Source organism: Hipposideros armiger, unplaced genomic scaffold (genome assembly GCF_001890085.2).
Source record: "Hipposideros armiger isolate ML-2016 unplaced genomic scaffold, ASM189008v1 scaffold_261, whole genome shotgun sequence".
Classification (NCBI taxonomy): domain Eukaryota; kingdom Metazoa; phylum Chordata; class Mammalia; order Chiroptera; family Hipposideridae; genus Hipposideros; species Hipposideros armiger.
The window spans coordinates 447,084-462,602 of record NW_017731611.1 but is presented as its reverse complement, the minus strand read 5'-3'; the positions used below and the strand labels follow the sequence as shown (position 1 = coordinate 462,602).

Below are 15,519 nucleotides of genomic sequence, written 5' to 3'. Positions count from 1 at the left end.
CTCTCTCTCTCTCTCTCTCTCTCTCTCTCTCTCTGGCTCTTCGCATGAGGCTCTCCATCCCATTTCAGGATAACTTCATTTGGAGCACTTTCTGTATTACATTTTAGCAGCTTTTTGGCTTAGAAAGAGTAAAAAATGATTTGTTGAAAAGAAGCTGTTACTCTTTTAGAAACACCACATCCCTACTGTTGTTCATGCCTAACCCCCTGGATGTATTTTATAGACACAAAGAGAACAAGAGCAGGCCTTGTTTATGAAAAATAGAACCTGACCATCCAGGTAGTGGGAAAGGCCATTTGCATCTTTGCTCAGGAGGATGTTATCACCAAACACCACCTCTTTTTTTCCTGGGCACTTCGCTTAACACCTATACCTTCCTTTAGTCATTCCTTTGTTTTTTAAATTGTATCTTTATTCACCTTATGGTTAGGTAAATAAAATGATTCCTAGCATGTTGATTATACTAATTTTAACATCTCATTCATGGAGTGCCTAGTGTGTACCAGGCACTGTGCAGTGAGTTGTATGAATTACTGCTGTCATCCTTAACAATCCCCTTACAGAGCAGACACCTGAGCCCAGTGAGACTAAGGTTTTGCCCCTCCCTCCTCATCTTGTCACAGAAGAGCTGAGGTTCACACTGAGGTCTCTCTGATACCGGAGTCCCGGCCATTTGGGAAGATCTGGCATTTTGACTACATTCTAGAATAGTTATGTACTTCTATGCTGCCTTCTCAGCTTTACTAACAAGTAGTAAGGAGAGAAGCCTTGTCTGGGGGAAGTGTCAGAGCGTGTTTAACACAATCACATATGCGTGTACACTCACACTCACACTCACACAGAAAGACCCCTGAGAGACTGGGTTTAACCAGCTACCTCGCCGCGTGCCACATCCAGCAATGCACAACATGCTGGAAACTCCATTTAGGACATAATGGGTTGGCGGAAAAGTCATGATGTATTTTTTCTATGCTTTTCGTTGCAAAAATGCATCATGACTTTTCCGACAACCCAATAGTAGTAGGAACCTTAGAGAAGCATAAGAAACCGTAATTCCCAGAGTCTCATCTAAGTTCAATCCCAGAAACAAGACCCCAGCGTGTTTACCGCAAGGGCCCAGTTCCAGAGCAGGCTCAAATACTGCCTCTGGGACGCTCCTGTTTGAGTTTTTACTTGTGACATCCACTATGAGAGACAGATCTTGGAAATGAAGTTTGAAATCTGGGCAGGATGAAAACATTATCTTTTAGATGATCTGAAGTTGAGCTCTAAGAAAGAGGAAGTGGGAAGGGAAAATCCAGTTGTAGCTGTAAGCACTTGGCAGTTTGTAGCACACTTTAGTATTCCACACGGAAGCACTGGGCTGGATGCAAGATACCAGAGGTGTGTTCCCCACTCCAGCTCCTCCTCAGACTCACACCTCGGGCAAGCCCCTTCTGTCCTCTGGGTTTGAGTTTCCTCATCTATAAAATGAGAGAGTGGGGCCAGTCAGCCTCTGAGGACCCCGAAACCCTGCCTTTCTCTGATCTGATACCAGTAAAAAAGTGGTAAATGTTCCTTGTTACTCTTCCTTTACCTGTTCTACCTCAGCCTGTCCTGTGTCTGAGCTGTGGGGAGGTCCCTGTCCTTCTAAAACCCCGGGTTTTACCTCCAGAAGAACTATCGCCCCTTTCATACCTGTTGGTACCTGAGCTGACAGAAACCCACCAGCTTATTCTGGGAAGTCGCTTGGCTTAGAAAGATCTTGGTAGTTGAGGGATTCGTGTGCTAAGTTAAGCTTAGACCAGATAGCAATCTAAGGGCCATTCCAGCTCACAGTTTCTAGAATTCCATAAAAGGCCACCCTTTACAATGTACTTAGAGAAACCCCTAAGCAAATTAACTGGCCACGGTTTCAACACTTTGAATGGCAGTTCTTCCAGCCAGTACTCTTGATCCTAGAGTCTGATCTGCACTGCCACTCTGGGGATCCCTGTGTACAGGAGAAAACAGGACTCAGGCTTATTTGCTTTTCCTTTTTAACTGGTCTGGCCTCAGTCATTCCTTAGCATTTGAGTTTATGGGCATTTTTTAGCATTTTGACTCATAATGAACCTTGTTCTCTTGATATACATTTTAGAAGATAAATCTGACCTTGAAAACAGTGTGATGCAGAAGAAAATAAAAATCCCCAAACTTTCTCTCAGTCACGTAGACGAAGATGGGGAGGTTAAAGATTACGGGGAAGAAGACTCACAGCTTAGACACATCAAGGTAACAACACCTTTCTTTTTTTGGAAGTGTGTGGGGGCATTTTCAGGTTTCTGATAGCTAAAGAATTCCAGTCTGGCCTCTTCTCACCATATAAATGTCCCCCGGTGTCACAGGCCATGATGTTTTCAGGTTGGGAGATACCTGAGACAGCTAGTGTGTTTGCTGGCCAACCTTCCAGGGAGCCCTGCCGTGCTGTGCCACCGAGCACCGTCCTGTCTGCACCATCTATGTAGTGTCGTCTCTGCTGAGGGTGGGGGTCCTGGCCCTCAGCTTTGGAGAGGTGTCTGCTGAGCTCAGGACATTAAGCAAGCCGTTCTTGGGTGGCAAGTTCGAGCCAGTCACTCTGAGATTGACCCAGACAACTAAGGGTGGACAGACTAGGAAACAGGGTGAGCCAGGCTCACAGAAGCAGGTTTATGGGTTGGAAGAAAACTTTTGCATGAGGTTACATTTCCTTTAGAGTGCATCACGCTTGGTCTTCTCCAGCCTTCAGTTGTAAACCTGCTGAAAATCTGTTCAACAAGTCATGTAGTTTTTCTGTACAATGGGTACCCCAGAGGAAGGGAGGAGAAAGAAGGTGATGCCATCTGCATTGACCATGGTCTGATTTTGGACACAAGGTCAAGGACATCTCCAAGGTATAATCCAAAAGATGCACCTAGTTTCATTCATTGTACCCTTGCCATGGGTCTGGCCCCGTGCCAGTCCCCAGGGTCCCGGAAGTTAGCCCTATGTGGTCACTTCCCTTGGTGGTCTCACAGTGTCATGATGCAGACAGATACCTAAAGCAATCATTGCAGTTTTAGCTAATAAGCTCGTCTAGGCTAGCAGTGCCTTATCCCATTTGAAAAATGATAGGATAGGATATTGTCATGTAACTCAATCTTAGTCATGTTTGTGGTTCTTGTTGTTGTTCTTTAAATTTTCTGACACTTAGTGAGAAATTAAGGCAGGCTTGACCCGACATAGTTAAGTTGCCTGGAATCTTGTGTCATCAGTTGTCTGTGCCTCCCACAAGCGCCCCCAATCAGGCGAGCTCCTGACCCCCCCTGCCCTGGGGGAAAAATTCCACTGGTCCTGTAGCTTTCACTCCCCTTCAATGGAGGCTTTGTCCACTTGAGCTGGAATTTCCTCCAGCAGCTGAAACCCCTGGTTAGTCCTGGATAATTCTCTTCTCAATGAACTGTCCTTTCTGTACCCACTGTCTTGCTGAGCTCCAACTAGGCCAGTGTCCACAGAGAGACGGGCAGATACGGGGGAAGAAGCCAAGCGCTGCACGTCGGGCTCCAGGTTCTGGGTCTGGCTCTGGCTCTCGGTCATCATGTGACCCTGAACCCAGGCCTGCCCCTCTCTGAGCCTCAGTCTTCTCAGAACCTGCAAAATGAGGGAGTTAAACTGAAGAACCTGCCAACACTAGCATTCTTTGAACTTTTCAGTTAAGTAAACGTTTATCAAGCCCCTGCCAAGTGCCAGTTCTGCAGAGACCAAGCAAATAAGACATGGTGTCTGCCCTAGATTAGAGTAGATTCAAGTTCTTAGCACCCTTCCCAACTAACGCACTCTTGAGGAAAAGGTTACTTGGTGGAATGCCCTTTCCCCCCAACCCCCCCACTTTTATGTTTTTGTTGTTGAAGTGATTTGAGTGGTGACTCCCTTGGGATGGACTGGCCTGATTTCTCACTGATTCTCCACAAATACACACGAACACCTCCTGTGAGCAAGTCACTGCCTAGGCCCTACGGGTGGGACGGGGAGGCTAGGGAGTTGGGGCGGGTGGCTGGGGAGTTGGGGCGGGTGGCCATGGTATAACATTGACCCAAGAGGCAGAGGGATGGAATGGAAACACTGCTGGCCTGGGAAACCACAGTCCTGGCTCTGCCACCAGCTGCCTTCCTGGCTTTGGGCAAGACCCTTCCTCCCTCTGTGTCTCTCGCTTCCCCATCGGGAAAATGAAGGGCTTTGACTATGTGTTTGCACAGGCGTCTCCAAGCACTGATGTTCTGTGGTTCTGTGATTCTAGGATTGTCTGGGGAAATATTGAGCTGCAGTCCAAGAAAAGTCCCAGCTGCCCTTGCCTGAACTGACTCTCGTTGTCCTACACAGAGACCCGAGGGGCGGAAGCCGGGCGACGTGGCGCACAAGAGCATCGAGGCCGTGGTGGCCCGGCTGGAGAAGCAGAACGGCCTGAGCCTGGGCCACGGCACATGTCCGGAGGAGGTCTTCGTGGAGGCCTCACCGGGCACGGAGGACATGGACAGTCTGGAGGAGGCCGTCGTGCCCCGGGCTCTGTACGAGGAGCTGCTGCGTAACTACCAGCAGCAGCAGGAGGAGATGCGCCACCTCCAGCAGGAGCTGGAGCGGACTCGGAGGCAGCTGGTCCAGCAGGCCAAGAAGCTCAAGGAGTACGGGGCGCTCGTGTCCGAGATGAAGGAACTCCGGGACCTCAACCGGAGGCTGCAGGACGTGCTGCTCCTGAGGCTTGGCAGCGGTGAGTGCCCGCCGGCCGCCTGCCGCTGCGTGCAGCTCCTGCGCTGGGAGGGCATGGGGGCGAGGCAGGCCACGTGCGCCAGAGGCCAGGGAAGGGCTGGGACTCGGCTCAGCCGTTACCCCCGGGAGCGCCACTCGCCTCCCACAGGGGCCTGGGAACGCAGCAGCCTCGGCTGTGGAGAGCACAGCGGGAGCACTGCCACCACGCAGGCATTCATTCAGCAAGAGGCAGCGCTGGGGCTTATAGGAAACCTCTCCAAGGAGGTTTTAGGATAGTAAGGGGACCTAGACGTGATCTGCAAAGAAGTCTGTCCTTTTAAGGCAGAAAGCAAGAGATGCCGTGGGAGGGATGCGGCTAAAATGATAGGAGGGTTCCGAGGACAGGCGGAGGGTCTGTGTAACCGAGGAAGACTTCAGGAAGGCGCTGGGCCTTGAACCGGGCTTTGAAGGGTGGGTGGGGATTCGGGGCACAAGAGGAGGCCAGGGGCAGCAGGCACAGAGCCTGGGAGAACACCGGCAGCGTGACACGAAGGGATGCCGCAGGTGTGGTCTGGGGACAGATCACTGAAGGCTTTGGAAACGGGACCAGCCTGGGGTGACCGGACTCGTTTAGGTCGGAATGAGAAGCAGTACAAAGCTTGTGAGCAGAGAGGCACATGACCTGAGGGACATCATTATAAAGATGTATAAAACGCCTTTGATTTTTATACCAAAGGCGTTTTATACATCTTTAGAACTCAACAGGCTCTTCTATTAAACCTGGTGTTAACAAACCAAGTATTGAGGGTTTCTCCTCTAACGTGGTTTAGAAGCAGGAGTCAGGGGAAATCTGAAAGGCGTCAGGCTTGCCAGCAGGGAGAGATGACTGCTTACCAGAGAGGAAAGGGAGAAACACTCGTTCAGAACACGAGAATCCAGAATCATAAAAAGAGGCCAGACAGCAATGAGGACATTGGTATAACACAAGTTCATAACCTCCACGCCCCTGAAGACCGTCGTGAGTAACCCCGTGTGAATGTGCCTTGCGTGAAAAAGGGAGTCATCTAGTCTAGAAACACAAGTCCTGTGCCCAACCTGGACATCAAATACCACCTTGTATTCAGGAAGGAAGGTTTCCATTATCTGGGTCACAGATTTATATGTAAAGCCTCCTTCCTCTTTAAAGTTTAGATAAATGTGCTATTACACTACCTTACTTATATTTGTAGGTGCCCTTTACTTCTTAAACCATGTCCCCAAGGCAGTATCTCAGTAGACCTACAGGACGGCCCAGGGAGTCAGCTGAGAGGCCTTTTCATGCTTTTGTCACAGAGAAGCAAGCTGAGGTTGGGACTTGCCCAGAGGCACTGGGGGAGTCACCGGGGGAGGCAGAGGCGAAGGCAGAGCTCATCTCAAACCACGTCTCCTGACTCCTAGGCCGGTAGTTGCCTCACTCCCCGACGCTGCCTCGCCCTTGGCCATTCTCCCAAATCACAGCCTATAGAGGTGCATAGTGACTCTAAAGGTCACATGAGGTGTGCAACTTAAAAAGTTATTAAAGTTCTCTGTCAAAATAAAAATAGCAAAGAGAAACCCTAACTAAAAATTTGCAAAAGCTGGGTTGGTTTTTGAGTGGGGGTGGGAGTGATGCGAGAACTGGAGTTTTCAGAGGAAAAAAAAAAAATGTGTGCTGGTCTTCAGATAGACAACTTACATTTCTCATCCCACTCTGTATGCTATGCCTTTTGCAAACTTCTTGGGGGGAAAAGCACAGGAACAACACAAACCCTCCACATCGTTATTTCGACTCCCAGGGAAGCTGCCTGTTTTACATGATTTTGAACTTAGCTTAAACCCCGAAACCATTCCCAAACCTCTGGGGCAATAAGACACTTTACATCAGTATGTTCCTCTTTGGTCTTAAAACAGTTAGACAGACTTGACCCTGATCACAGTTTTCTGTCTTGACCTGCCCAGTCTCTCCCATCTCACAGGCCTTAAATGCCACATGAGGGCCAGCGGCTGGCTCCTCCCTGATCTGAGTCACAGTTGTCATCACAGTGGGATGCACTGAGCAGAAATCAGCCCAGACCACAAGTGTGCATGTGACACCCACTGTGTGCCGCACCCTGTGCTGTGGGCGCCACAGGCACCCCAGAAAATCACCCTCCCTGTCCTGACCTGCGAAGGCTTCAAGTCCATTGGTTAGCACTTGTTCACGGGAGAGGAATAATGTGCCAAGTTCTACGATGAATCCATAGGAGTATAATACAGAGGTCTCTCTCTACCCTAAAGGGTTGGTCGGTTCTTCTCATGCATCTAGTCTAGTCCAGCCGAGTCTCTGGAAGCAGGCTTGATTCGCATCCCAACCGCCCCACTGCCCAATTCTGTCACTTTGGGAAGCTTCTTTCTTCTCTTTCTCTCTTCTTGGCTTCCTTCCCTGCTTTTCTTTTCCACAGATATTTCTGGTCTCCTGCACTGTGCCACCAGACATTTTGCCTGGTGGTAAGATTTCAGTTTGTTTAAGATACAGCCCTTGCCCTCTGCCCTTGAGGAACCCTAAGTTTAATGAGGGAGACAGCCACTGACCCAGTCAGTGATGGTGCAGTACATCAACGCCACCACAGCGACAGAAGCGCTCCAGGCTGTAGGACAGCAGAGGAGGGGCACCCACTGAATATAGGGGATCAGGGAAGAAAGGTTTCCTGAAGGAAATGACTTCTGAGCCGGGGCCTGAAGGATAATTTGTGTTATCCAGGGTGGGTGGGTGGGAAGTGTGAGGCACAGTCTAGGCAGAGAATGCTTCTCTGAGGCTCGGTGTTCTCATCTATGAAACGGAAACCATGCCCCACTCAGCCTGTGCCACACTGCACAGTGCCGGCCTTCTGTCGATGCTCCGTTCCTGTCAGCTCCTTTTCCACAGCATGCAGTGCAGGGGCTAAGACAGAGTTCAGTCTGGTTTTTAGCTCTGGCTCCCCTGACCAGTAATTGGCAGTATGACCTTGGATGGGTTAACTGACTTCTCTGCCTCTCAGGGTCTTCTTTTCTAGAAGACAGAAAGGGTTTATACATGTATGTTCCATCGGCCAGCTAACGTTGACCATATGCTTCTGGGGCTAGGAACTTGGTGAGATACAAAGAAGACTAAGAAATTGGTAGTTGGGGAGTGGGGAGTGATGGAGATAAACCTATAAGCATATAATTAAAATTCTGGGGGAGGAGCCAGCATTTGAAGTGGAACTCTGTCTTGGTAAGTCTGTCGTAATAGCTCCTAGTCCATACATACACCGAGAAAACTGAAGGGAAAGAACAGCCAGAAAGTGACCGAGAGACCCTCTGATTCTCGGCTCCGTGTGCCCTCTAAGGAGCACATCCTGGCCTGGGGTTAATGTGTGGCCTGGGCTGGACCATCCTCAGCCCCCTGGGCCTGGCTTCAGCATTGTTCTTGCATATTTTTATGTGTCCACCTTGCCCAGGGACCCAGCTCAAGGGCCTTTGTCCAGCTTGGCTGCTGACCCAGTCACACCATAACAGGCAAATTCAGAGTCAGGGCAGGCCAACAGGTCAGGAGATGCTCAGTGTTAAAAGGAAGTTTCCCCACTGGGAAGAACCACTGCTGACTCTCCTAGGAATTGGGGTCCTGCAGGTGGTGAATGGGAGGGGGAAGAGAGCTGGAGCCTGGCCTCTTGAGCCTAATGAGGACCTCAGAGTGGCCCGCAGGTCCCCCAGCAGCTAGGAGTTATAATCGTGTACCTGATAGAGGTTGACGGTAGAGGGTGAGGGTTAGCAGCAAGGTGTTATCAGATGTTTCAGAGACGTCACTGATGACTCACTTTTGCATTTGTGCATTCTTCCTTCATTCATTCCACAAATAAACACAAGATGATTTAACAGGAAAAGATTCTCTAGGATATGGCGTTATGGAGTTGTGGAAGAACTTAGGATATAGGCTGTTGCCCTGGTGTTGTTGATGAGGAAACGAGCCCAGAAAATGTCATGGGTCCTATCCCCAGATGTCTCCTGACACCTTGTCCTATGTCCTTTCTCTGAGCCTTCATCTCACTGGCCTTTTTTGGTTCTTGGGACATCATTGTCACTGACATGGAGGTGACACCTCTGCCCACCCACCCCCCTCAAAGGCTATCTCTCTGTAAAACAGAATTTGCCTTTTCTATGATCTTTGCATGGAAATCAACCCTCTCTGATGGGAAGGAACCTCCCTCCCCTACCCTAAGGGTCCCTTCTTTTGGGACTCCTGTGACAGTGTCAAAATTAAATGAGGAAGCATATACTGTATAGTAGTCCCCGCTTATTCACAGTTTTGCTTTCTTAGGTTTTACTTACCCACAGTCAGCTGAAGTCCGAAAATATTAAATGGAAAATTTCAGAAATAGACAATTCATATGTTTTAAATTGCATGCCATTCTGAGTAGCCTGATAAAACCTCATGTTGTCCGGTTCCGTCCCACCTTGGATGTGACTCATCCCTTCGTCCAGTGGGTCCACACTGCACACACCCCCTACCCGTTAGTCACTTCGTAGCCATCTCGGTTAGCACACCAACTGTTGCGGTGTCACAGTGCTTGGTTCAAGTAACCTTTATTTTTCTTGACAATGGCCCCATAGTGCAAGAGTTACTGATGCTGGCAATTCGGATATGCCACAGAGTAGCTGTAAAGTCCTTCCTTTAAGTGAAACGGTGCGTATGCATAGAGGAAACAGTATATCGAGGATTTGGTATTATCTGTGGCTTCAGGCATCCACCGGGGGGCTTGGAACGTGTCCCCATGGAGAAGGGGGGCCTGTGGTCTAGTCCTGTGACCAGCATATTGTAAGCGTTCAATAAATGTGAGTTCCTTTTTTCTTTCTTTTCCTGCACACGGCCCAAAGAAGTAAGTGGTGGGGATGCAAAAAGCATGGAGATACTTTATAAAATACAGATTCCTTTGTGTACATACCCTTTTCTTCATTCAGCAGACATTTATCGGGGGTATGCTTTGTGCCAGGACTGCTACGTGCAGGAATATAGAAACGAACAAGACAGTCCCTTTTTAAAATACTCCCCATTACGGGGGTAGAGGAGTGTTTATGAAACGGGGGCTTGGCAGACTCGGAGAATTCTAAGGGTGTGAGGGAACGCAGAACAGTGGGGAGCCTGTTCCCAGGGTGAGCTCGGGTGTATGCGAAGGAGTCAATTCCAAGGTCTCTCTCGGTTTCTCCTCAGTTTAGATTCCTTATTCTTAGAGGTCAAAGGCCAAGCCTTAGACATACTTTTCGGGTTTTAGCACTGTAAGTACCTTTTAGGTAGTTAAATTCATATCAGTGTGTTCAGGCAATGTTAGTTCAACCAAGGCTCCAGAGGGCTGTGTGAGAAGTATGGCGGGGAGAAGAGGTAATGCCCGCTTTCAAGATGCACGGACAGTCCGATGGGGAGTGTAGACGTGCCCACAACAGGACACCCGGCAGAACAAAACAAGTGGCGTGTGATGGTTTTAGATTTTATGTGTGCTTGGTCAGGGGATGTAGGTAGAGTGATCAGTTCTGACCAGAAGAGGTATAGATAATTAGAATAATAACAGTAATTCACACGTGCATGGTACTGGACAGATTTCAGAGCACCTTGACATTTCATCCCATTGGACTATTCCTGATAACCTTATTGTGAGGCCAGGTATAAACTATTATCTCCATTTGCGAGAGGAGAATGCAAAAAGAAGAGAGAACTTCCCTGGTGGCCAGGTCGCAAGCTGGCTGGAATTGGTGAAGAAGGAGAAAGCCACTGTGGCGTGCAAACCTGTCTTGGCTCTTCAGAGCTGGGTTCCTCTCGCTGCTGTTCCCCTCTGGGCTCCTGCCTTGTGTTTGGTCCAAGGTCTGTGAAAATATAAGCTTTGATCTTTAAAATCCTTTGCCGTCTAAGCTGGATTCTATAAGCACAGGTCTCTGAGGGTGCCTTTGAAAAGCCAGCTAGTATCGGCCAAGTGCTTCCTGCTGGCTTTCCCTGTACTGGAGGCGGCTGGGCTTTGGCAACAGGTATTACTTGGGTTTGAATCTCAGCTCTTTAATTCATTGCCTGTGCAACTTCAAGCTCATGACTTAACCCTTCTCAGCCTCTGCTTTCTGCTCTGTAAAGTGGGTATCTTCATGCCTACCCTGTTATAGGCAGGAGAAATCAGCCCTGTGATTAAGAACCTGCATGGACCCTGGGGTCAGAAATACTGGGGTTTTGAACCCTGGCATTTCCACAGGCTAATCTTGTTACTTTGGGCAAGTTACTTAACTTCCTGGGCCGTCATTTCCTCACCCGTAAAGCAGAATCAATGGCAGTACCAACTGTTCTGGTTCTTAGGATTAAGTGAGCAAATGCACGTAAACGCCTCTGCCCAGAGGCTGACACGTAGTAAGTGCTCAGTGGGCCCAGCATCTGTGATGTAGGATGATTTGAGGATGCACATGAGATGATGTGTGGACGATGCTCGGCCTCACCAACTCCCGTTGTCCTATAGGAAAGTACAGACGTGGCTGCCTGGCGTATCGTAGTCTTTGGTCAAACCCTGTGTCTCCTGGAGATTGCCGCTTCCCTTTGTAAGTTCTCAGAAATCGCATTTGAATAGTCCATTTTATAACTATGCCTGGACTTGATTTCAAGCTCAGCGGTCTGTAGTTTATAGATTTCTCCCCCCACCCACTTTCCTGGGCAGAATTCCATCTTCCCAGCTCCAGTCCTGGGCCATTTCTTTTGACCCCCTCGATTCTTCAGACATCACTGGTTATGGCTCAGTTTCCTCTTTGCCAGGCCTCTTCTCCTGGGGCCTGTTTATCTCAGAGCTCTTTTCCATCTCCTTCAGCCTTCAGTTCATTCTCACCAGTAAGCAGGAGCGCTCACGAGGGTTGAGCGTTGAGAGAGCGCTGAAAAGGATGGGCGAGAGACATCCTGTCGGGTCAGGTTTTCATATCCCCGTTTCAGAGTGGAGGCCCAGGGGGTCCACAACCTGCCAGCCGCCTCAGTTAGAGGTGGAACAGGGCCAAAATCACTGCGCCTTCTTAACTTGGATCCTAGGCATGAAAAGATCTAACAGTGAGAACTGGAATTGTTCCTCTTAGACATAAGGGTCGTCTTCCACTTTGAAGGATTTACTGCCCTGTTGGCTGAGTCAGAATTAGGCACAGTTCATCCTAGATTGTTTTAAGAGCTGATTTCGGAGTGGCCGGACAGTCCACGACCCCCCTTCCTCTTTCTCGCTGGAGTTCATTTTTTGGGGCGATGGGATGGGGCCGAGGCACAAGCCCGGGCCATCCCTTTGCTACCTGCTCCGGCCGCCAGAACACACAGGAGTTGCTGGGCTTTTCTCCAATGCCAGGCTAGGAATGTGCCTGCTTCCTATAGGAACGTATCTTTGACTCAGGTGTGGCCATGGGACAGGCTTGTTTTCTGCTGGCTTTGCCAGTCAGAGGAATGGAAGTGGGGAAGGTGCAAAAAGGGTTCCTTACGGGCAGGGTCTGGCCTCTCTGAACACCTGCTTTGGGCCTGAGGGTAGATGATTTTCATGCCTACAACAACCTTACAGTAGACAGTGTCATCAGATGAGGAAGCAGGCTCAGAGATTAAGTATTGTATCTTGCCTGAGGCCGCACAGCCAGGAAGTAGCTCGCTTTTCCGTGCTTCAGGCAGGCTGAGCACACAGGCTCTCAGCTCCTGTTCCTCTGAGTGGCCGCGTCTCCTGCCTGCCCTCCTGATTAGAACTCCTTTATGACCTGCAGTGGGTTCTGGGACTGCCAGACCCTGGAGCTATTGGGTGAGATGTTTCCCGCCTAATTTAAGAGCCCACCATCTCTTCATAGTTTTAGCCTTGACAAACTGTATGGCTTCAAGAGGCCAACCAGAAAATTCCTAGAGTTCTACAGAAATGAGCTCTTTAAAGAGAACCCAATCCCACCTCTCACCCTCATCTTACAGAGGGAAGCACTGAGGACCAGAGAGGAACTAGAACATGCCTATGCCATGTGGAATCTGAACGAATTCATCATCATGAAGCTGGGAAGGTTAATGTTCAGCCCAGGTGGGCGGATGGAACCAGTCTAGCCATCAGCAAGGCCCAGAGGCTGGCCACATCCTCCTTTGCTGTGCCAGGTGGTTCTCTGAGTTTGGTTGCAGGTAATTCATAGGATCCCCGCACCTTAGTCCAATAAGGAGCCCCAGAGTTCACCTAGTCCAGCCTCCTACACAGGACAGGAAGCCTTCTGTAGCCTCCCTGCCAAGTGGTCACTGAGCCCCCTGGAATATTCCCCTAGAGACAGGAGGGTCCCTGGCTGCCTTCCAGTGCAGCCCATTCCGTTACTGGGTGGCTCTGGCTGTAGGGAAATGCTTTTGTGCAGGAACACTTACCAGACTCTTCCAGTGTTCCAGACCCTGCGCTGGGCACAGGGGAATCAGGTAGCTAAGACTTCCTGCCTTAAGGAAGCCACAGTGTCATCAGCTCACAGTCGGGCCGTGTGAGCCTCGCTGCGCTCCTCGGCTCTCAGGGTGTTGGGAGAGGATCTAGAGAACGGCTCCTTACGGGGCAGGCGTGCTGGGAGTGCAGAGGGTCACCAAATAAGGAACAACTTAGATTTATCCAAATGAAGAGGAAGTGACAACAGGAGAACCTGAACAGAGATTTGACATTGTGAGAGAGGCTGGCTTATTCCCAAGCAGTTTCTGGCCTGACTTCAGAGTGAAGAGGTAGGCAGGAGGGCGCGCCGAGGCAGCAGAGGTAGGCGAGAGCTGCTAGAAGCTGAACCAGCCCCTCCTGCAGGTGACACACCGGGCTCCTCCCCACTGGAGTGACCTGGGGCCTGGCCCTTCAACCTCTGCATTGCCGTTTCCCCGGAACCAGGCAAATCAATCAAACACCACTGATCAAAGATGAATCCCAATGGTCTCTGCTCTGGAAGGGCTCATGGCCTGAAGGGGAGATGGGGCAAGGCCAGGGTCACAGGTTGATTTGGTTGGGAGACGCATTGACATCTTCTGGAGATGTAGAAATGCAGGTTTCGATTCAGTGGGCCTGGATAAGGTATGTAATACAGTTTTTGTTTGTTTTAAATGATTGAGCCGCATGATGGAACTCTGCCTCTCCATCGCTCCTGCCCTCAGGTGCTCACGGTGCCTCACAGAAGCCCCTGTGCAGCCCTGTGCCGTCCACTTCACTTTCTCCCACCGGAACCCGTCAGCCTCCCAGCCCAGCCAGTTCTGGTCCGGGACCAAAGGCCATTTCACATCCACTCAGCGCGTGTGCAGGCTTTGATGGCTTCTCTGGCAGGGCAGACCATGCTGTTCTGCATATCCCTGCCCTTTGGATGCTGCCTGGACCCAGATCGATGGGCAGGGAGGGAGGTAAAAGTACCACAGATGAAGAACCAGCCCAGTTCTGTGTGGCCACCAGCTGGCAGAGAACAGGCTCACCTCCTCGAGGTGAGATGAGTCCTAGTGATGCTCCGTCCTCCTCACTGCCCTCTGCCAACTGTAGAGTTCTCCACAGACTCCCTGGGAAGGGCAGGGAGGCCCCCACAGAGCGGCATTATGTGAGAAGCCCGTGAGAGCACAGCCCTGCAGTTAGCCGAGGAGTGTAGGGTAGTGGGAAGAACAAGTCTTTGGACTCTTATGACCCTGACTTTGAGCACTCACCACCTGTGTGACCTTCTCAACAAATTGCTTTACCTCTCTGAGCCTCTACAGAGATAATATGATCTATTTGGCAGGCTGCCCTGAGGATTAACTTCTTTCATTCAACTCGGGAGTGCTGATGTGTGCCGGGGATAGAGCAGTGAACAAGGCTATGGCTGTCCTTGGAGTTTCCATTCCAGCCAGGGGAGGTTAAACAAATGAGCACTAGACAGTGGGGTGAAAAGTGTTACAAAGATAAACAATATTTTGATGTAATGTACTGAGGAAAGAAGACATTCAGTGTCGGTCATATCTCCTTCTCCGGGAAAAGCATATATGTCATTTGAAATGGGCAGCTGTAATTCCTCAAAGTAGGGAGGACACCTTGACCTCCGTGACTGGGGACGTGAGCCCACTTCTGCCACCCCTTTCTTACTGGGTTTCTCCCCCATGGTGAGGGGCCTCTCTCAGATCCCTTCCAGCTCTGCAGCTCTGTGGTTCTGACTTCCTGAGGGACTGCCCCCCCGTGGGGGCATCCACATGAGTTGCAGGGATCTCGCCAGGCCCAGGACCTCAGGCTAGAACTGCGTCTGCCTCTGCTCAGCAAAGCCTACGCTAGCTCTAGCCCTCACTCGCAGAAGGCACTCCGAAAATGGAGAGGGAGGGGAGGGGTCCTAAAGAGCCACTGCTTCCTGTGATCCCATCCTCCTGCCTGACAGCCCCCACCTTCCCCAGACCCTACTTACTCATCAAAGCCCCAGCCAGAGCGCACCTCTTCCCTGAAGCCTCCCAGGATCACTGAGCCAGCGATGATCTCTTCCAACCCAGACCTGTGCAGATCATCACGCTGCCCACTGCCTGCTCAGTCAGTTAGCCTCGATTATGTGCCACTGGCCTACAGTATGAAGATGACTGCCCCACCCCATCCATCTTCCAAGCCCCAGCATAGAAGTTTGGGGCCATCCTTCTGAAGACTTCCTAGTCTCCTCCAGGTGTAGCACCCCCTCCTTGGCTTCTGTTCCCAAGTCCATATCCTAACCCTTGTCAGCAACACTGGGTGGTGATGACTGATCGGCTGCCTGTCTCTTTCCACTGCTGGACTGCGAATCAAGGCCTCCTAGCCCACGACTAGCACTTACTACTGGGTTGTCAGAAAA

The 15,519-nt window shown here is 50.3% G+C and overlaps 2 protein-coding genes across 7 annotated transcripts in view; both read left to right on the top strand.

Annotated features, from left to right (window-relative positions):
- The window catches only part of AGBL4 (AGBL carboxypeptidase 4), a 1,130,159-nt gene that overhangs the window by 889,264 nt on the left and 225,376 nt on the right, over positions 1-15,519 (top strand). The window lies entirely within an intron of this gene.
- Positions 1-15,519, top strand: part of BEND5 (BEN domain containing 5) — a 49,772-nt gene that overhangs the window by 12,668 nt on the left and 21,585 nt on the right. For 2 of the 4 annotated variants that reach the window (XM_019656520.1, XM_019656522.1), the window contains 3 exons: positions 2,120-2,253; positions 4,357-4,741; positions 12,674-12,871. In XM_019656520.1, coding sequence (XP_019512065.1) covers positions 2,120-2,253; positions 4,357-4,741; positions 12,674-12,871 — 717 coding nt within the window. Of the gene's footprint in view, positions 1-2,119; positions 2,254-4,273; positions 4,742-12,673; positions 12,872-15,519 lie in introns of all 4 variants that reach the window. The other 2 variants (XM_019656521.1, XM_019656523.1) reach the window with 2 other exon arrangements.